Below are 23,508 nucleotides of genomic sequence, written 5' to 3' on the forward strand. Positions count from 1 at the left end.
ACTTTTTCACCGTGCGATGTCATAAAACTGAGCCCCCCTGGCACATTCTTGGACACGGCGCCCAGTTTGAGAACCACTGATATATAACGTAATGTTTTAGCGACCGATAAATGGGAACTCCATATAATTCGGTCACATTTTGGAAACAGGTCATTTTTATTTTGAATCACATTAAAGCTGTAATCTGTGACTTTTGCCCTCTCTATCGCCATCTTTGTTTATAACATATAATTGCATGTCACTTTACATACTATACCTTCCCAGCAAAATTATAAATGATTATTATAAGCTTACCTTTTTGAATCAGGATAAAGTATGGAGACAATTTTAGGATATTTTCATCCAAATAAAGTTTAAGTTACAGATTGCATCTTTAAGGGATTAGTCCATTTTCTTAAAGAATAAATCCAGATAATTTACTCACCACCATGTCGTCCAAAATGTTGATGTCTTTTTTTGTTCAGTTGAGAAGAAATTATGTTTTTTGAGGAAACATTCCAGGATTTTTCTCATTTTAATGGACTTTAATGGACCCCAACACTTAACAGTTTTAATGCAGTTTAAAAATTGCAGTTTCAAAGGAGTCTAAACGATCTCAAACGAGGCATTGAAGTTGTGGTTTAAAAGTGCACATCGTTTAAAGAAACTGCAATTTTAAACTGCATTAAAACTGTTAAGTGTTGGGGTCCATTAAAGTCCATTAAAATGAGAAAAATCCTGGAATGTTTTCCTCAAAAAACATAATTTCTTCTCGACTGAACAAAGAAAGACATCAACATTTTGGATGACATGGTGTTGAGTAAATTAACTGGATTTTTTAAAGAAAATTGACTAATCCTTTAATTCTCATACAGCTTAATAGACAAGTATTGTACGATAATTATGTTACAATCAGAACATTTGGCTTTCCTTTACTTTAAATAACTTTTCTTGTTCTTCTTCTCTTTAAACATAGAGGTCTTTTCTTGGATGACCTTGGGTATGTTATCCACAGTTTGTGCATCCGCATGTGTTTGTGATGTCAGACGCTTCCTCACCTCTGGCTAACAGACGTGACGTGTTTGTGATAAGATTGTGGTCAGCCAGTGACGTGTGGCTAAAGCGTGGGGTCACGCGTCACCGCTCGGCCACAACATAATTGCTGTTGACATAAGACTTAGCATGGGGGGCATTTTTGTGCATTTTGCATGACTTGAGGGGCTTTATTATTGACATATCTAAGATCTAATTGTAGTATATGCTAATGGTGCCTGAAACACAGGTTTACTTTAAACCACTGCACCCGTCACACGTGTGTATTTGCTTCATGTGACATCACTGGGTTTTGTCAACACAGACGGAAATCATAGCCGCATATGTTTGTGCATGATGTCAGTGGGGTGCGTTTGTTACAAAGTTATAAAAATGATTGTAAACACATAAAATGATATGTTAGAAAATGAATACATTGTGAATTTGTTTACAGGTGCTGTGGTCACAATAACACTGATCTCTTTGCTTGGAGTCACACTGATTGTTATATTAGCCTTGTGTATTCTGAAGAAAAGGTAAGTTTACTCCAAAATACTTAAAATTAAGGTCTTGCTTAAGACAATGTAATGAATTATTTCAGACACAACTGCCAGGCTGTCATCATATGCCCAAACCCAAAGAATAATGAGTATTAAGATCAAAATTTAAACTAGCTACTTAGCTATACATGTATGGCACTGTGAGACATAGAGACAGAATAAGGTTAAAATTACCAAGACAGTCTTCACAGATTGTTTGGTTTCATCCCACAAATAGCATGAGTCAATTCACAAGTCTATTATTTTCTTTAGATCTAAAGACGATGGGCAGAAAGAGACAGGCAATGGATACAAGCCGGCTGAGAAAGAAGAAAACGCATCCAAAGTTTAACCAAACCCAAGCACCAGCTTACTGAACATTCACACGAAGCCGATCCCTTTATAAAAAAGCACATACATTTTCCCGTAATCTGTCCTTCCTTGGCTAAAGGATGTGGTGACTTAGAAACTTTTTGGTTGTATGCATGAAATATTTAGATCACTTGACTGAAGTGTGTATGGAGTTTTAGCAGCAATTTTACCACTGATGTCTGTTCTTCTTCAACCACAGTCTACTCCAACAGTACCCGCAAACCTAAGACGACGCCGAAAGAGAAAACAGTAAAAATATATTGCTTTCGTATAACATGCTGCTTCTACCACAACAGTGATCATCTGCGACTTTGAACCCAGTCCTTTGCAAACATGCAAGTCATTTTGGTTTGCACAAGACAGTGGACGCGGCTAGGTGGCCATCCTTTGCCGTATGACATCTTCTTTTGCAGCGTTGGGTAGATGTGGTGGGAGAAGGCGAGCATTATGGTTCAGCGTGGATATGTGGCAGCCCCAGATGAGTAGTTACCCAATCCCTACCCTGTATTTACTATCATGCGGACCATTAGAGTAATGAAAGGATCCCATCTTGGTTCCCACTGACCGGGCCACAGAACCGGCCTGTTGTTTTCCAGCCTGCGTGTAGGTTGACCTTTAACCCCACATTGCCTGACCAATCATGAGACTGAACGCCCATGCACATACAGATACAAGCAATGCTCAGACTGCTACTGTGAATTTAGCATACTACTGAATGACGTTTGCACTGCATATACAAATTCATAGATTTGAGAGATTATGAATATTAAACGCTCAATGCTGGTCATTTTAAAGTGATCGTAAATACTTGATGAGCTGTTTTTTGTGTATTTGACTGCAGGGAAGATTAGCAGGGTTATTGAATATGTAAGATAAAAGGTAATAGAAATAAAAAAAATTATTGTGGTCTGACTGTGGAGATCTCAGTAAAATCTGTTTTGTAGCAGATAACGGCACAGATTCTCATATTCTTACATATACGTGAACTGTATGCATTCGGCAGATACACTTTTATCATATATGACTTATACTGTACAGTATGCATTCAAAGTATACATTATAATGGTTTGTGTGTTCTCTAGAAATCAAACCCAGGACTTTTATGTTGCTAGCGCTATGTACGACTACTACGGTAGATGTTTAAAAGGTCTGATCACAGCATTCCACATTAACTTACACCTAAACATTCATTTAATCTTGAAATAATAGGCTTTTTAAAATTAAAATAGAAATTTAATTTAGATAGAAATAGAAAGTAAATAGAATCTGATTTATTTTGTTTGTTAGTTGTGCACATGTCTGTACATTTTTGTCTTGAACACTGAAAAGTTGACACTGGATTGAGTTTTTTTTGTTGTTGTAATTTTCAATTGTTTAATTTTTCTTTATTATTTAGCGTCTAACATATTAATTTGGTCTTGTGGAATTCATTGTGTAGTCATTAAACTGTCTCGATAAAGCGAATAAAGATCTAGTTTTAAATGAGTTATTTTTTTGTGTGTGTTTTGAAAGATGCAAAGCTCAGCTTATACATTTTAAATATTGTACTAATATTTAATATTGTATGACCTCTAGTGGACAAATAGCTGAATTTAATTATGCTGCAGTCAAATGAGGGCTGGTTACACTCCAAATTTAGTTGTAAATGGATCAATATCACTATGAAGTGCCTTTGACACTGCAAAATTTACATTTTACTTCATATGATTTGTATTAAGGGGACCTAAGGCTGTTAGAAATGCATATTGGTTAAGCTCCAGCACTTTTTATAAATTAACTGCAAGCAGGCACTACAAACAAACCTATAAAATATGTCCACCGTGTCATGCAAATTCAGAAATTTTCATTACAGGGTGGACATTTTTAGCTAAAGTTAGCATTTGAAGGACACATGATGTAGCTGCAGTTAGCCATTGACTATGCACTGTTTAAAGACATATTTAGATTTTCTGCTAACTTTTATGTTAATTAATATTTCACAATGACAGGGTGGATAGCAATTACAGGGACACTTGCAAAATGCTTAATATTATTAAGAATATTGAATATAAATTATAAAAATGACTTATTTTATTAAATAACTTGTTGAGGACAATTAGAAAAATCAAAAAGGTTTTGAATTTTTTCATTTATTCACTTTTTACACTCACTAAAATTAGCTGAGCAGTGTTTGGGACAGGCCAAAATCGCATACATCCAATCAAAGAAAATTGTATAATATGAGAAAAACAGGCTATTTCAAGAAACTTATCATTGTACTTGTATTGTGTATGTGAATGTTTGGCCATTTATGATAAAACATCAGAATTTCATTATTTTGGATTATATTCATAGTGATTCTGATGAGGACAGCAAAAGGCACTTTATAGTGAACTTGACTCAAATGTTTCCCTGATTTGATGTGTACTTACTTATAAGTTCTGCAATAAAACAATTTAAATAAAAAAAAAACGAAAAAAAAAACTAGAAATGGGTTTTAATGGAACAGTAAGCCATTGACCACTTAGGGATAAATTAAGAAAGTGCAAACGTCGCAGGTGTGTTTGATTTCATCCGGTGCTGAACATCTTGTGAAATCTCGCCAGATTAGCGCTGTTTCACCCTGATCCTAACCCCAAGCATAAACCTAAAGCCAAGATTTCACGGGATTTAATAATATAATAATAATAATACATTTTATTTAAAGGCACATTTAAAAGCACTCAATGACAGCGTACAATATATTTGTGTACGTAGTTGTATAATTTCTAGTCAGAAACGTTGTTTTTTAGGCTAATTCTACCCACTAAACCCAACATCTCGCGAGACTTGACCATAGCTGTATACTCTCAAGCAAAAACCGTTGCAGGCGCCGCGGAAGAGGACACGGCTGTCAAGTCGAACGCTTGCTGCTTGCGGTCGCGATGTTTTTGCCTTTATATCGGAGATCAAATTGATTATATGTTATATCTGTAAGGTATCCAAACGTTTGAGCACCCAGAAACACTTTGTACTGAAAATGTTGTGTGTTCGTTTATAATATATGAAATAAAAACAAAACAAAAAGTTATCGATAGCATATTATTGAATACCAATATATTGAGCTCTATGTTCTTTTCACTTTTATTTTAATAATGGCAATGTGTAAAATATATAAATTATATGAAAAGTTAAATGAGTTTTAAAACGATGCATTTTATGAACATCAGTGGAACAAGAGGTGTCAGGAAAACGTCATCTATGGGAAGCAGACACTCGCGCCCTCTGTCAAAATCGAGGGAACGAACTTTCCTCATCCACTTGACGAAGTGGAATGCATTTCAACATTCCTCTGTCCCAGTAGGAAGTTTGCGAGTGCGTGTCTAAAAGTGAAGTGGAAAGCACACGATATCAGCCAAATTGACATAAACTTCTAAAGTTATTTTAAGTTTAATGTAATTTCTTACTAGCTATGTGGATCCAGACAAATATTAGACACAGTCAATACAAATACTCGGTTTACAGTGCAATGCTCAATTAAAGGATGGTTTGCTAAATAATAAGTAATTGCACTAAGTTATTAATAAAAAATCTAATAGGCTACAAATAATTAGAATAAGCTAATGTCCTAATGATACTGTAAAAACTACAGAATGGATTGTAAAATAAGAGTTAAAGTAATACAAAATTCTTATGCTGCACATTTTATTTAGTGTGTAAAAAGCATCTTACATCCAAATAACAAATAAACTTAACAATAAATTCATTAAGTACCCCTGATTTTTTAAGTAAATCTTTAAATAACTTAATAGCATGTAAACATTTGCATGTTAAACTTCAAAAATGATGTATTTTTCATCCGTTTTAAAGCTTTTATCAGTAGTGTTTTACAGATATTATTATTATCTGTTTATTATATGGTAATTTTTTATTGGTAGATAAACCGTATCTGTTCTAAGTTTTCTGATATAATATAATGTTGTGTAATGGTCTCATGACATGCATATTAAACAAATAAAACATCAAATAAACATTTAGATTTTTGCTATTCATTTTTTAAATGATTGTTTTTCATTAACCACCACCAGGGGGTCACGAAACCCACGTTTAGGAAACCCTGCTAGTGAAATAAGCAGGTGTAAAATATTAATAGTGTAATAGCGCCCTCTTGTGTTTATAAAGCGTATCACACAAACATTGACACCGCACAGTTGATTATTAAGCGGCTTTTCTTCTTCCGGGTTCAAGATTCACGTGCATATCGATTAATTCACAGGGACCAGACTGTCAATAACTCCTCTTTTAGTTCATTTCACCAAACGTAAAGGTGTTTAACTTCACGTTTGAGTCATGTATCATCTGCCAGTGCTGAAGAACAGACGAACTCTACTGGAGCGAGCCGATAAATTCATTTCTGATATATATTTCACAGACTGCAATCTCAGAGGAAGGTAAAGCACTGTGAACTTAGTTGTGCTATAATGTTTGTGTGTAATGCAGCATGCACACGTTTGAATGCAAATGCATTAAATTACAATAGACCTTCTAACTTTTATAGCCTATTTGTTAAAATGATGTGTAAATATATGTCTGTAAAATCAATGCTAAATCACAACAAAAAATATTTTAAGTGGGTTTTCACAGACTGGTCACATATGTGTACTGAAATAAGCTTTTATTGCATGCATACTGATACAATTTAAGATCATTGACCTTGTTTATTTATGATGATGGCTTGACATGAGTCGTGATGTAAACAGGCTCTCATACTCTGCAGGTTGTTTGGAGAAACTCGTCCACTTGAGTCCATATCTGTGTTTAAGTCTGAGAAACGCATCCCATACTCTGAGGCTATTCAGCAAACCTATGTACCCTGTAAAGTTGGTGACGCATTCGGACCCACGTACGTTTTTAAATCATATACAAATGTGTTTACAAACTGTACACCATAGATGAGAGTGATCCATCGCTTGCTTATGTTTCACAGATGGTGGACATGCTGGTTCAGAGTGAGCCTGAAGATCCCAGATGAGTGGAGAGGGAAGGAGGTACACTTGAGATGGGAGAGTGATGGAGAGGGAATGGTGTGGCGGGATCATCGAGCCGTCCAGGTGAGAAGAGCCAGGAATGTTTACTTAGACACAGGTATACCTGGTATAGATGTCCACGTGACATGGGGGTTACATCCACATTCACCACAATATGTAAATTCCCATGAAGCAGATCTAGGCAGGTGGTGCTGGGGCAAGAGGTGGGCTAGGAATAATCCAATGGCCTCTCTACTTTAATTTTGCAGGGTTTGACCAATGAAGGTGAGAAGACGTGTTATATTCTGACTGAGAGTTTGACGGACACTGAACCTCACAGGTTTGTGTAAATCTATTAGTGATTTTTAATTTATTGGAATTCTGACATGAATTCAATTCCCATTCCCAATGTTATTGTCATATTACAGCATCACTCTCTATGTTGAGCTGGCATGTAATGGACTGTTTGGAGCCGGACAAGGCTCTCAGATCGCACCCCCAGACCCAAACAGGAAGTTCACCCTGCAGAAGGCGGAGCTCGTCGTTTTGAATCGGGACGTCAGGGAGCTTCTCACAGACTTTGAGATGCTTGTGGATATTGTCAAGGTATTTGCGTTTAATAATCGCATGAAGACTCTTTGTTTTCTTTCCTAATACACATTCTTTATCTTAGTGCCCTTGGATCACTGCATTAGCAGTGCTACGGTCATGAGTTCAATTTGTAGATAAAAAATATGTATGGGTTGAATGCACTGCAAGTCTATTTTTTGGTAAAAGCATCTACGAACTGCATAAATCATAATGCATTAACCAAATGCATGTAAAAATAAAAATATGCACAGTTCATAAGTGCACAAACTTTGAGGTCCATCTGCTCCATCTTGCAAAATGTATTTATGTTGACTTTATTGATGTCTAATGAATCCTCATTCTACACTGAGTGCCTTATTAAGCAAACCAATTACCTTTATATTTTTACATAGGTACTAGGGGAAGAAGAGCAGCGTGGATACCAGGCCTTATATACGGTCAATGAGATGGTGAATCTGTGCGACCCAGCCAATCCTGATTCATTTCCCTCTGTCCGGAGCCTATCAGAGAAGTTTTTCTCGCAGAAAAATGGAGAAAGCCAACATATGATTCATGCCATGGGTCACTGTCATATTGACACGGGTAAGATTATATAATTATTAACATTATTTACATTGTGTGAATATAGGATCTTGTTCAGACTATAGGTTGGTTGAACGTGTTGGATCTCATTCTCAGCATGGCTGTGGCCGTATGAAGAAACCATCAGGAAATGTAGTCGCAGCTGGGTGACTGTGATCAGACTGATGGAGAAGAACCCAGAGTTTGTCTTCACCTGCTCACAGGTATGTTTTAAAGCTTTGTTACAGATTAATTTTAATTACATGATGCATTTTGTATATTTGTGTGTGTGTGTGTTTGTGTGTGCAGGCACAGCAGTTTCATTGGGTGAAAAGTTGGTACCCCGATTTGTTCACAGAGATGAAGAAGTTTATAGGAAAAGGAAGATTTATCCCAGTTGGAGGCACATGGGTGGAGATGGTATGACTGAATTTAATATTACTTCATTCTGTTTTTCTAAGAATGACATGCACTGTGATGTTAATCGAAACATTACTTTGTATATTGGCTGGAGTATCCCTTTAGCTTATTTCATGCATTATGTAGTAGTCTTCATTTACAAGTATGTGCTGTTGCCAAAAAAATCCATTTGGTCTACCATCTTAGGATGGAAATTTGCCATCTGGGGAATCAATGGTCAGGCAGTTTCTCCATGGCCAGAACTTCTTCAAGGAAGAATTTGGAGAATACTGCAAAGAGGTAAAACCATTGTTTTTAAATAATTTTTTTATAAATTCCCAGAAGTGCTTTGTTTTTGTTTTTTAAGTAAGGTGACTTAACTGTTACAAAAATATGAATGAATGCAGTTCTTGATACAGTACTCATCTACATTAGACAACCTTTGCTTGCTTTATTGCTATAGTGTCACTGCTGATTGAGATTTACATGTATGCATTAGGCACAGACTTTTATTCAAAATGATTTATTATTGTTCATTAAAGCTGTTTAACGCACCTTTGGCATTGCTAAAATGCCATGCATTGCTAAGTGTAATACAGGATATCTCATAGACACAGTCAATCTGCTGTTTGAATGGACTGAACTATCAACATATAAATGCATTATTTACCTAGATACTAAACGATTAGAGAGATAAACAAGTCATATCTTCCCTCCCTGAAATCAAGAGCAAAACAACAACAACCCACAAATGAGCAGAGAGAGAGAGAGACCAAACCAAAACACATTACAGCACCATCAGCAGAATCTTTATTAAGGAAAATATTTGAAAGAATGTAGGATGGTACAGATACTCATACTTTACATTGTAATCTTAAACAAATGTGATGATGAACGTAATCAAATTAAATTATAACCTAGTTAATTCATAATTTATTTATGGATTTATTAACACCGTAGCAATTAAAGGGACACTACACTTTTTTTGAAAATATGCTCATTTTCCTGCTCCCCTAGAGTTAAACATTTAATTTTTACCGTTTTGAAATCCATTCAGCCGATCTCCGGGTCTGGCGCTACCACTTTTAGCATAGCTTAGCACAATCCATTGAATCTGATTAGACCATTAGCATCGCACTAAAAAATGACCAAAGAGTTTCGATATTTTCCTATTTAAAACTTGACTCTTCTGTAGTTACTAAGACCGACAGAAAATTAAAAGTTGTGATTTTTCTAGGCAGATATCGCTAGGAACTATACTCTCATTCCGGCGTAATTATCAAGGACTTTGCTGATGTAACATGGCTGCAGCAGGCGTAGTGATATTATGCACTGCCTGAAAATAGTCCCCTGCCACTGAAAGTAACCTTGTTGAATATTTATGGGCAGTTCGTAATATCACTACTCCTGCTGCAGTCATGTTACAGCAGCAAAGTCCTTGATTATTACGCCAGAATGAGAGTATAGTTCCTAACCATATCTGCCTAGAAAATCACAACTTTTAATTTTCAGTCGGTCTTAGTACACAATGTAACTACAGAAGAGTCAAGTTTTAAATAGGAAAAATATTGAAACTCTTTGATAATTTTTAGCGCAATGCTAATGGTCTAATCAGATTCAATGGATTATGCTAAGCTATGCTAAAAGTGCTAGCACCAGACCCGGAGATCAGCTGAATGGATTCAAAAACAGTAAAAATCAAGTGTTTAACTCTAGGGGAGCTGGAAAATGAGCCTATTTTCAAAAAAGTGAAATGTCCCTTTAAAAATGGTTTAGGGAACCACATTCAAAATCTGCAAAAAAAAAAAAATGTAATTTTAGAGGTTCCCCAAAAACCACATGAAATTGCATCTCATTTTAAAACAAGAAGTTGCGGAGGGATACATTAGGGATCATAACAATCATTTACTCACCTTTAAATTGTTACACATTTCTATGTACTGCTGAACACAAAAGAAAATATTTATAATCAAGCAGGAAACAGAAGCACCATTGACTTCCACAGTAGGAAATAAATACTTTAATGGTGCTCAGAAATTGTTTGGTGACAACAATTGCTCAAAATATCTTCCTTTGTGTTGTCCAAACAAGCTATAAAAAAACCTAACAAACTAGACACGCATTGCATCTATTAACCTATTGTTTACCATATTATCTCCAACAGTTTTGGTTACCAGACACATTTGGTTACTCGGCACAGCTTCCTCAGATCATGAGAGGTTGCGGGATCTCACGGTTTCTTACTCAAAAGCTGAGCTGGAACCTTGTGAACACATTTCCGGTACGTTCCGACCTTAACCACATAATTATTTTATTATTTTAATATTATATTATAATAATATTATATAGTTATATAATATTATATTTTATAATTTATATTTTAAAAATCTCTCTCTTCACCAGCACAACACATTCTTTTGGGAAGGCATTGATGGCACGCAAGTTCTCACTCACTTTCCTCCTGGTAACTCCTATGGGATGAATGGTACCGTAGAGGATGTAAGTGTGTCATCGTGTGACGTATTATTCGAGAACTTCGTCTGGAACACTCTCTTACTGTATCTGTCTCCTCTTTGACTCAACACAGCTGATTAATACAGTGAAAAACAACAAAGACAAGGGCCGAGCCAATCACAGCGCATTATTGTTTGGATTCGGGGATGGAGGTGGCGGCCCCACACAGCTGATGCTCGACCGCATGCAGCGCGTCCGGGATACAGATGGCCTTCCAAAGTCAGTTTCCTTGTATATGAGGATATAACACAAACACACTCATTTCCTTGTTCCTAGTTTACTTTTATTTGATGATTGTGATCTGTCATCAGGGTTCAGATGTCCACTCCTAGTGTCCTGTTCTCTCAGCTAGAGTCGGACTCAGCACTTTTGTGTACCTGGGTTGGCGAGCTTTTCCTTGAACTACACAATGGCACTTATACCACACAAGCAAAGGTGAAAGAAAAAAGTTTTTTAAACCTTACATGCATTGTTTATGTAATATTATGCATACTTTTGAATCTATAAACTATTGTATACTTTTGAAGCAATAGATTTTTTTACCTAAAGTCCACTTATGTTAGTAAAGATTTTGGGCACCATGCACTATAATGGCACACTCTTCTAGATAGATAGATAGATAGATAGATAGATAGATAGATAGATAGATAGATAGATAGATAGATAGGTAGATAGATAGATAGGTAGATAGATAGATAGATAGATAGATAGATAGATAAATAGATAAATAGATAGATAGATATTGGGATAGGTTATTAACATAGTACCACAGAGGTGTACATCATAAGTAAGTTTCTGAAAAGAAAGTAATGCAGATACATGAGATGTCCACATTTCAAAATGAGGTACCTGAGGGGATGACCACAGATACAATATACATTTTTTTTGTCAAATAAACAAAAATTAAAATACAGGTAAGGTACCTGAGGGGATGACCACAGATACAATATACATTTTTTTGTCAAATAAACAAATTAAAATACAGGTGTTTAGTAAGAGAGATGAACATTGTCTCCACTCCAATAGATAGCAGATGCAATTCCAAAGAGAAACAAAATGGCAGCTTAAATAGATCTTGTAAGATATTTTGTACTTTAATTAAAAAAGGAATGATGTCATCACAATGCCAAAACAGTGAGGAAATGTTCCCTTGCGGTTTTTACAATAAAAAAATGGTCCAGAAATCCGCCCTTGTTTCTGGAAGTTTTTCCGCAGTCATTTTCTCCAAGGGGATTTAAAAATGTCAAAATATCAAATTTTTTCCTCATGCCATGCCAGATGTATACGACATCCTTTCATCAGCTAAACACAAGCAAATATCTTTATATAACAATGCTGTCGAATGTCCACATGTAGAACATGCTTAAGCTACAATATATAAGAGAAAAATATATTTTTTGCATGTTTGGCAAAATGGCACACAAAATAAACACATTAGCGGTACAATCAAATATGTTTCAAACTTTAAATCTGATTGGTTGTCTCTTAAAACTTTAAATGCCATTAGTTGTCATATGATTATTCATCATGAGACACGCAAGAACCAATGAGATTTGAAGTTATCGATGTGCCACCATATTTGTTATTAGTTCTAATGGATGTTTATTTTGTTTTTAAGCTAAATAGGTTTAAAATATTCTTCATTTATTTTATTGCAAAGTACGTACAGAACATACAGAATAATAAACATACATCATTGTCACAACCACATAAACAAGAAGACATAATACAAGAAATAAAAAAAATACATTATAAAAACTAGAAAATGCATTCCGGATGAACTGCAAAAGTGTGCTTGCTCAGGTGCCGCCGATTTAGTTCTTTTATTTTGTGCATCCTCAGATTGGAGACCCAAGTTCATGTACAAAGTTTGGTTTCAATACGTGAAAGCTTTCCTGAGATTTGAAGGACTTCCTGTTTTGACAGGCCAACACTTCCGAAAATCTAAAATCCTTAATAATTTTTGTTAGGCTCATGTATGTCCAGTTTCGTGAAGCTCAGACAAAATTGTGACCTGTGAATCTTTTTTTTTTTTGGTTTTCTGTTTAATCCAATATGGCAAAAGAACGACATGGATCCGTGACATCATGTCCTCAAGCAACACCCTAGTTGCAGGAGGAGCTGGCCAAAAATTAGTGTGGAATAATAATAAGAAAACTTATGAAGAACAATAAGTGTGCTTTTTTCAAGCACACTTAATAATAAATAAAAAAAGAAGGGCCATCACCTGGACATGATCAGATGAAAAGATCAAAATCCTAAAATTCTTTATACACTCACCTAAAGGATTATTAGGAACACCATACTTATACTGTGTTTGACCCCCTTTCGCCTTCAGAACTGCCTTAATTCTATGTGGCATTGATTCAACAAGGTGCTGAAAGCATTCTTTAGAAATGTTGGCCCATATTGATAGGATAGCATCTTGCAGTTGATGGAGATTTGTGGGTTGCACATCCAGGGCACGAAGCACCCGTTCCACCACATCCCAAAGATGCTCTATTGTGTTGAGATCTGGTGACTGTGGGGGCCATTTTAGCACATGAACTCATTGTCATGTTCAAGAAACCAATTTGAAATGATTCGAGCTTTGTGACATGGTGCATTATCCTGCTGGAAGTAGCCATCAGAGGATGGGTACATGGTGGTCATAAAGAGATGGAAATGGTCAGAAACAATGCTCAGGTAGGCTGTGGCATTTAAAAGATCCCCAATTGGCACTAAGGGGCCTAAAGTGTGCCAAGAAAACATCCCCCACACCATTACAACATTGCATTAATGAGAAATTCAACAGATGTTCCTAATAATCCTTTAGGTGTGTGTAGCTTTATTATTAGTAGATACTGAAATTACATTCAAGTAATTTTCAATTTCTTAAAGTAAGACGGAGAAGATGGGTTTAAAGTTGGAGAACTTACATTGGGAAAAGATTACGTTGATAACAAAGCAAACACTTTCTTTTGTGGGGTCTGCGTCATAAATGTAATCAAATATTTGTGTTTAACTGAAGAAAGGAAGTCAGTATACATCTGGGATGACATGAGGGTAAAATAAATTTAGAAAATGATCATTTTTGGGAGAACCATTCCTTTAATCTCAACATTACTTTGGGTTGAGGGAAATTTCTTTACTACACTAAAAAAAGTTGGTTCAACAAAAAATTTTTTTTTGAGGTAATTCAACTTTAAATAACACAACAACTTTTTTGAATCAACTAATATTTTAAGTTGAATGAACTCAAAATTTTAAGGTAACTTTCTTTTGAAGGTTAACCCTTTTTTATGTTACTTTTCATATATGATCTTTAAGGAAAACAACACAGTTTCTCAATACTTTACTATGTACTTACTGCAACTTAGACGTATTTATACTTACCTATTTTTTTCAATGAGTGCACTTAATCTTTGTACAGTGTGTCGTGAATTTGTTAGATTTAAGCCTAGCCCCATTCATTCCTTAGGATCCAAACAGGGATGAATTTAGAAGCCACCGAACACTTCCATGATTTCCTTTTTTAGTGGATAAAAAATGAGAACTATATTGTATGGTGGCAGAGCACTTAGTTTGCAGCACTTCGACCTCGGCGCGCAGTAACATCATCACCCCTGACTACTCCCCCTCTCACTCAAACTTCCATCAATATTACTGCGCCTGAGGTCGAAGTGCTGCAAACTAAGTGCTCTTCCGCCATACAATATAGTTGTCATTTTTTATCCGCTTAAAAAAATCACCACGTTTTATTTTGTGCCACCATACTTACTTGTGTAACTACTCATGTAACAGTCTTTAAATAGGGAAAACATGGAAGTGTCTGGTGGCTTCTAAATTCATCCCTGTTTGGATCCTAAGGAATGAATGGGGCTAGGCTAAATGCTAACACATTCACAACGTGCTGTACAAAGATGAAGTGCACGCACTGAATCAAGATAGATATGTACTGTATTAAGGAGATGGAGCTTTGCCTTATTATTTGTATGTGCTGTAGATAAAATTGGGAAATCGCCATTGTGAAGCTCTTCTCCATGATGTAGAGGTGGGGAGCTGTCTGGCCTTGTGTAGGAGTAAAAGCTTCACATACCCATCAAGCACTCTTCAAGAACTGTGGAGGCATGTATTCAAGCATGAGACATCTTTATGATACCAGCATAGCTTGAATTCTTAATTAATCTGGATGTTATTTTTATATTATTACAGACTGCTTCTACTCAACCAGTTTCATGATGTGATTCCTGGAAGCTGTATTGAGTTGGTTGTTAAAGATGCATTAAAATACTATGATGGTAAACCTTGAGCTTTTATGTGTTTTATATATGTATATACTGTCTCCTATCAGTTTTATACAGATGTTTTATGAGTAAGAGACTGCTTGACTTTATCTTATCCTTACAGAGATACGCACGACAGGGTCCGAACTTCTCCTGGCAGCCTGTAAATCACTGCTATCCAGTCCTATCCACAGCACAGGGTCAAACATTGCTGTGTTAAATACTTTGCCCTGGGAGAGGACCGAAGTTATATCACTACCTGGGGAAGAATCCCAAACAAGATTAGGTACTCCATTGAAACAAGACAGCATTGTGCAGATGACCTTACCACGAGGACATCTCCCACTTATATCGCATTTTATGGAAAGGTTTTATTAAAGCACAGTAATTCGTGCATTATAGTCCTTGTTTGTCTCCGCAGCCTTGGTGCGAGCTCCTAGTGTGGGTTTTTGTCCGGTCACAGATACAGTCTGGCCTTCCCCTTTTGTTTCTGTCACAACAATGGTACTTTATACCCATAATTTAGTTTTTGGTTGATCCCACAGACTTTCATGTGAATAAGTGAACGCTTTGTGTTTCAGGACGATGGGACCATTCACATGGAGAATGACCTTTTGAAGGCTGTGATCGACCAAGCGGGTCGTTTGATATCACTGCTTTTAGTGGACACAAACAGGTGAATCATAATGGAAGGCCTTTGAACAAAATGCACATTATCCTCTAGTGTTGTTTACCACTTTCATTGAAAGCAGCTTTGCTTTGTATAGAGAAAAATAGTAGGAGGAGAGCTAATTCTGTTTTACAATTACTAACCATTATTAATCTAGCCTTAAAGGATTAGTCAATTTTCTTTTAAAAAATCCAGATAATTTACTCACCACCATGTCATACAAAATGTTGATGTCTTTCTTTGTTCAGTCGAGAAGAAATTATGTTTTTTGAGGGAAACAATCCAGGATTTTTCTCATTTTAATGGACATTAATGGACCCCAACACTTAACACTTAACTCAACACATAAGTTTTTTTCAACAGAGTTTCAAAGGACTCTAAACAATCCCAAACGAGGCATAAGGATCTTATCTAGCGAAACGATTGTCATTTTTGACAAGAAAAATAAAAAATATGCACTTTTAAACCACAACTTCTCGCGACCTCATGCAATACATCATCATGTCAAGAGGTCACGGATGACGTATGCAAAACTACGCCCCAGTGTTTACAAGTGTGGAGAAAGAGGACCATTCCGACGTTGATGTATGTCGAATTATACTGATTAACGTATTAATAAATCTTTGTGTCAGTTTATTGTTTAAAGTGGTCCGCAAATGTGCGTTTCGTATATGTAGCACGTGACCTTTCAATGTCACTACGCAATTACGTGAGGTCGCGCTGGCGCGTCACAGGACCGGAGATAGACGAGAAGTTGTGGTTTAAAAGTGTTAGCTAAAAATCCTTTTGCTAGATAAGACCCTTATGCCTCAAGTTAAGTGTTAAGTGTTGGGGTCCATTAAAGTCCATTTAAAATGAGAAAAATCCTGGAATGTTTTCCTTAAAAAAATAATTTCTTCTCGACTGAACAAAGAAAGACATCAACATTTTGGATGACATTGTGGTGAGTAAATTGTCTGTATTTTAATTTTTTTAAAGAAAATTTATTATTCCTTTAATACTAGGGCTGTCAGACTTTCACAACACGATCATTGTGGCCTAAAGAAATTATAAGACTTTTTATATATAAACAAACAATACTATCAGTCAAATTCATGTTTAATATTGTTTATTATGTTTTAATTGTTTTGTTTTTATTATGTTTTATTTGTTTTTGCCATTAAATTATACTCATCATACAAGAGAAGGGAAGGCATAAAGAGAGTTTGTAACCATGACCAAAGGCAAAATTTTAAATAACTGCTAAATTATTTATGATATCATATTTGGATTATTAGGTATATTGATTATCATGGTTATAATACAAAAAAAAAATATGTATATATTTAAAAGTAATAGATGAGTTTGTGATGTGTGTAAATATTATGTATATTTAAACACACACACATACATACATACATACATACATACATACAAATGTTTCTTAAATACATACATGAATGTGTGTGTATTTATATATACATAGTAATTACACACAGCATAAACTCATATGTTATGCAAAAAATTACTTTTATTTTGTATGAGATTAATATAGATAATCTATGCCCAGCTCTAATATATAAATATATACTACAAATATGATATTGTAAATAAGTCAGCAGTTATTTAAAAAATATATATTTATTTTTATTCTTTATTTATTATTATTATTATTATTCTTTATTTATTATTATTATTACCATTCTTTATTTATTATTATGATAATGATTTATTAAGATAATAATAATAACTAGATAGTAAAGTTTGAAGACAAACTTTATGTTGGCTTGAGAAAGCGTAGCCTGAACGTTTAAAACGGTTTGACATAAGTTTAGTTTAGTAGGCTATCTGGCTGTTAGTATGTTTAAGTATGAAGGTAGCATGATTTACCATGAAGCTAGCATGATGTTAGCATGATTAACATGAAGCTAGCATGATGCTAGCATGATTAGCATGAAACTAGCATGATGCTAGCATGATTAGCATGAAGTTAGCATGATTAGCATGAAGCTAGCATGATTAGCATGAAGTTAGCATAATTAGCATGAAGCTAGCATGATGCTAGCATGATTAGCATGAAGCTAGCATGATGCTAGCATGATTAGCATGGAGCTAGCATGATGCTAGCATGATTAGCATGAAGCTAGCATGATGCTAGCATGATTAGCATGAAGCTAGCATGATGCTAGCATGATTAGCATGAAGCTAGCATGATGCTAGCATGAAGCTAGCATGATGCTAGCATGATTAGCATGAAGCTAGCATGAAGCTAGCATGATTAGCATGAAGTTAGCATGAAGCTAGCATGATGCTAACATGATTAGCATGAAGCTAGCATGATGCTAGCATGATTAGCATGAAGCTAGCATGATGCTAGCATGATTAGCATGAAGCTAGCATGATGTTAGCATGATTAGCATGAAGCTAGCATGAAGTTAGCATGATTAGCATGAAGCTAGCATGAAGTTAGCATGATTAGCATGAAGCTAGCATGATTAGCATGAAGCTAGCATGAAGCTAGCATGATTAGCAGGAAGCTAGCATGAAGCTAACATGTATTGCGTTGCTAGGGTACTAAGTTTGGTTGCTAGGGAGAAAATTGGCATCCCATAATGATCACACTTCAAGCCACAAGTAAAACGGTCCAACCCCCGTGTCTCTATGATGTTCTGAAGCGGAGATATAAGGCTTTGTTTATTCCGTTGCTAGGGTACTAAGTTTGGTTGCTAGGGAGAAAATTGGCATCCCATAATGATTACACTTCAAGCCACAAGTAAAACGGTCCAACCCCTGTGTCTCTACGATGTTCAGATCCAGAGATATAAGGCTTTGTTTATTATGTTGCTAGGGTCTTCATATTTTGTTGCTAGGGGCGTGGCTTAATACCTCAATAAGAATCCTAAGAGACTGATTGGATGCCTGAGTAAAATGAGCCCACCCCTATGTCTCTATGACACTCTGGTGCAAAGATATCCATCTGGGCTTTCTATAATGGTAGTCTATGGGAGATGTTGCTAGGGTACCCAAAATTGTTGCTAGGGGCGTGGCTTAATAGCTCTGGGGTGATCCTAAGAGACTGATTGGATGCTTGAGTAAAATGAGCCCACCCCCATGTCTCTAAGACACTCTAAAGTGAAGATATTCCATCTGGGACGCTTTTATTCCCTTTTATGGGCATGTTTCTTGCCCCATTATAAGTCAATGGGAAATTTTGGGGGCCTCTTACACCCCAGGGGTACAGCTTACACCCCATTGTGAGGTATGTTCTTACACAGCCTGTCAGCCTCCTTAAATGTGGTAAGCCACAAGTTTCTACAAGTTTCTCACTCGCAGCTATGACCCGTCAAAGTTTGTCTCAATGTTAAGTCAATGAAAATTTTGGGGTGTTTCAACGCCCCGTTTGGGAATTCGGAAGGTCCCATCAGTTAGAAAAGATATAGCACACCTCGTCAGATCAGACCGAAAGTCTGTCCAAAGTTTGATGGCTGTAGTTTGAAAGCTCTAGGACGAGTTAGAGTTAGAAATTTTAGTCTCAGAAGAAAAAGAATAATAATAATAATAATAATAATAATAATAAGTTTAAGTGCAACAACAGTATGTTGGCTTTCTCAAGCCAACATAATAATAATAATCATTATTATTATTATTTATTTATTTTTTAATATATAAATTATAATGATATGTATTTAAAACTGTATAACAGGCATGTTTTACTTTTTTCTTTACATTCTCTCTGTTTCAGTCTCTCTTCTTTCTGTATTGGCCTAAAACGTTATTACACATAACTTTTTTAAAGTTATGATATTTTCCGATAATTTCTTTATATCTTGTGGACTTTGTAGCTTTTGAAAGAAGCTGTATCCTTTCAATCGTGATTAACTCTTTAAAAAAGTTTTGCTCTTGTTGGTTATTTATTGTTCTACCAATAGCAATTGTTAGTTTTATTCACTGTTTTACTGCCTACATCCTTTAGGGAAGCCATTTCAGAAGGTTGCTTTGGGAATCAGTTTGCTTTGTTCGATGATGTCCCTCTGTACTGGGATGCTTGGGATGTGATGGACTACCACCTTCAGACAAGGTGAGCTTGTGTATTTCCAATCCTGATTTAGTGTGAACCCAGCTTTGAACCCAATATGAACCCAAATTGCTGTTATAAACCTCACAGCTCAGGTTTAATTTATAGGAAGCCTGTAATTGAGGTCATTGAACCCGCCAAAGTGGTGAGCTCAGGGCTTCGTGGGAGCGTCACCTTCTCGCTAAGAATAAGTGAAAAGAGCACGGTTAAACAAGAGATCGTTCTGGATGCTTGCGACCCCTATATCAAATTCAACACGCAGGTGAGGGCTGATGAATCATGTTTATGATATTTAGGGCACAGATTTCTCAAGAAGCTTGCTGAAGCGTAATCCATATCTTGTTTTTTAGGTGGAATGGGAAGAAGCACACAAGTTTCTGAAGGTGGAGTTTCCCGTGCAGGTGCGCAGCCCTAATGCTACCTATGAGATTCAGTTTGGACACCTGCAAAGGCCTACGCATAGAAACACATCGTGGGATTGGGCTCGCTTTGAGGTATTATGGATGACTGGTTTATTCAAAGTCCTATATAACCAAATCAGTCCACTTGGTTACAATCTTATGGAACCAGGAAGTTTATATTTGATTAAGTACAACTCCTACCTCCAAAAGCTATGGCGGTCTCCCATGAAAAAATAAATAAAGAAAACAACCAAGGGGATTGGATCAACTTTGTCTTTTTAAGAAAAGTTGTACTTTTATTATGTCTGGCTTAATGTTGTTTTGGAGAATGTGACATCAGACATGAACTCATGGTTTTATAGGTGTGGGGACACAAATGGGCGGATCTGTCCGAGCATGGGTTTGGCGTGGCTCTTCTCAATGACTGTAAATACGGTCACTCCATCAGTCAAAACATCATGACCTTATCCTTGTAAGTTACTTAAGTTCACAAAAACAACAGTATCATTCTCACACAAGCACAGACAGATCTTTAAACACTATGTCTTGTCAGGTTGCGGGCACCGAAAGCTCCGGATGCCAACGCAGATATGGGGCATCACAATTTTACCTACGCAGTGATGCCGCATATAGGTGGGTAAATCTAAAACGTGACCCCATCTGTGTAAACCCAGCTCAAGTCATTTTATTATTTATTATTTATTTACTACATAACGTAAAGGACATTGTGTGAAAAATAACCTTGATCTCTTTATTATTGACTGAGTAAGGTCATGACAAAGACTAAATCTGACTTTGATGAAACTTTAACCTGGATTTCACAGACAGGGTTACATATGTAAAGCTATCCAAAATGAATTCCCAGACAAAACAAGCATGACTAACAATTATTGTGTCTAAAAAGGCACGTTTCAGGATGCTTCGGTTATACAATTCGCCTACAACCTCAACTTCCCACTCCGCCCGTTTAATGGCGTCATTTCTGAATCCTGGAGTGCGTTCTCTGTAAGCTCGGCTGCTGTCATCCTGGAGACCATCAAGCAGGTACCCACCTTCATAAAATATCCTGACCATGACCTCTTCTAGCAGACTCATAGGTACCAGTATGTCAACCGGGTTTCCTTCTTTCCTGCAGGCGGAAGGAAAGACAAATGCCCTTCTGGTACGCCTGTATGAGTCTCACGGCAGCAGCGTGACTGCGACCCTGTCCACATCCCTTTCATTGAAAGAGGCCTGGCAGTGAGTGTGAAATGAATAACTAATGCTCTTTTTCCGTAATGCCAAATATTAATACTCTGAACTTTTCTTTACAGTTGTGATCTCCTGGAGCGACCCGATTTAAGTATTCCTATATTAGAGCCAGAATCTGGAATATCCTTAACTTTCAAACCCTTCCAGATCAGATCTCTTCTTTTAATCCTACAGTGAGATACGGTGAAATACAGTTTTTTTACGATTTTGAAAGTGTAAAGTTTCAGTAACAGTATGTGAAACATTGAAGTTAATGAAGATAAAATCTTACTTTATTGCTAACTGTAATGGTAAAGTTAAAATATTTAAAACTTTGATGCAGGTACTTGTTTCCAATCTTACAATCTGTACAAATCTGTGGCAAATTTTTTTAGAAACACATTTATAATCTTGAAAATTATTTAATTACTCTTTCCTACAATAAACAAAAAAAGGAATAAAATCTGTTTATTATTGACCACTTCAAATAATCACTGGTTAGATAAAATCTTAAGTGCGTCTGTTTTCTTGTAAATTAGCATTTTTTATGTTTCTGTTTAGGTTAAGTAATTTCACTTTAATGCCAATAAAAACTAAAATGCCTTATTTAAAATAAAAATGTCACTTTAGTCATTTCCTAAATAGTCTTTGCTGCAAAAACCTCCATTTCTAAAAGAAATTCACAAGACATAGTTACCAAATGCAAAATCCTTTAAGAATCAGCTGGAAATTTGCAAAATCACCTAAGATTCAGCTAGAAATGTGCAAAATCACCAAAGATTCGGCTAGAAAATCGCTAAATCACCAAAGATTTGGCTAGAAATTTGCTAAACACCAAAGATTCCGCCAGAAATTTGCTAAATCACCAAATATTCAACTACAAATTCGCTTAATCACCAAATATTCGACTACAAATTCGCTAAATCCCCAAAGATTCTACTACAAATTAGCTAAATCACCAAAGATTCTACTACAAATTAGCTAAATCACCAAATATTCGACTACAAATTGGCTAAATCACCAAAGATTCGACTACAAATCCGCTAAATCACCAAAGATTCAACTAAAAATTAGCTAAATCACCAAAGATTCGACTACAAATTGGCTAAATCACCAAAGATTCGACTACAAATTCGCAAAATCACCAAAGATTCGACTACAAATTCGCAAAATCACCAAAGATTCGACTACAAATTCGCTAAATCACCAAATATTCGACTTCAAATCCGCTAAATCCTCAAATATTCGACTACAAATCGGCTAAATCCCCAAAGATTCGACTACAAATCGGCTAAATCCCCAAAGATTCGACTACAAATCGGCTAAATCCCCAAAGATTCGACTACAAATCGGCTAAATCCCCAAAGATTCGACTACAAATCGGCTAAATCCCCAAAGATTCGACTACAAATCGGCTAAATCCCCAAAGATTCGACTACAAATCGGCTAAATCCCCAAAGATTCGACTACAAATCGGCTAAATCCCCAAAGATTCGACTACAAATCGGCTAAATCCCCAAAGATTCGACTACAAATCGGCTAAATCCCCAAAGATTCGACTACAAATCGGCTAAATCACCAACGATTCGACTACAAATCGGCTAAATCACCAACGATTCGACTACAAATGAGCTAAATCACCAACGATTCGACTACAAATGAGCTAAATCACCAACGATTCGAATACAAATGAGCTAAATCACCAACGATTCGATTACAAATGAGCTAAATCCCCAACGATTCGACTACAAATGAGCTAAATCCCCAACGATTCGACTACAAATGAGCTAAATCCCCAAAGATTCGACTACAAATGAGCTAAATCCCCAAAGATTCGACTACAAATGAGCTAAATCCCCAAAGATTCGACTACAAATGAGCTAAATCCCCAAAGATTCGACTACAAATGAGCTAAA

The 23,508-nt window shown here is 36.1% G+C and overlaps 1 protein-coding gene across 1 annotated transcript; it reads left to right on the forward strand.

Moving 5' to 3' along the window:
* The first annotated feature begins 6,103 nt into the window (after window positions 1–6,103).
* Window positions 6,104–22,396, forward strand: man2c1 (mannosidase, alpha, class 2C, member 1). Its single transcript, XM_065292067.2, has 26 exons — window positions 6,104–6,331; window positions 6,658–6,783; window positions 6,868–6,991; window positions 7,177–7,247; window positions 7,336–7,513; window positions 7,891–8,080; window positions 8,177–8,283; window positions 8,369–8,479; window positions 8,666–8,758; window positions 10,623–10,739; window positions 10,862–10,957; window positions 11,046–11,191; window positions 11,284–11,407; window positions 14,958–15,079; window positions 15,167–15,252; window positions 15,362–15,523; window positions 15,659–15,741; window positions 15,819–15,913; window positions 19,860–19,964; window positions 20,070–20,223; window positions 20,312–20,455; window positions 20,725–20,834; window positions 20,916–20,995; window positions 21,267–21,406; window positions 21,498–21,601; window positions 21,676–22,396. Exons 1-26 carry the CDS (start codon window positions 6,231–6,233, stop codon window positions 21,788–21,790), a joined length of 3,084 nt encoding a protein of 1,027 aa, XP_065148139.1. The 5' UTR covers window positions 6,104–6,230; the 3' UTR covers window positions 21,791–22,396.
* Window positions 22,397–23,508: the final 1,112 nt, after the last annotated feature.

Source organism: Paramisgurnus dabryanus, chromosome 23 (assembly GCF_030506205.2).
Source record: "Paramisgurnus dabryanus chromosome 23, PD_genome_1.1, whole genome shotgun sequence".
Taxonomy (NCBI): Eukaryota; Metazoa; Chordata; class Actinopteri; order Cypriniformes; family Cobitidae; genus Paramisgurnus; species Paramisgurnus dabryanus.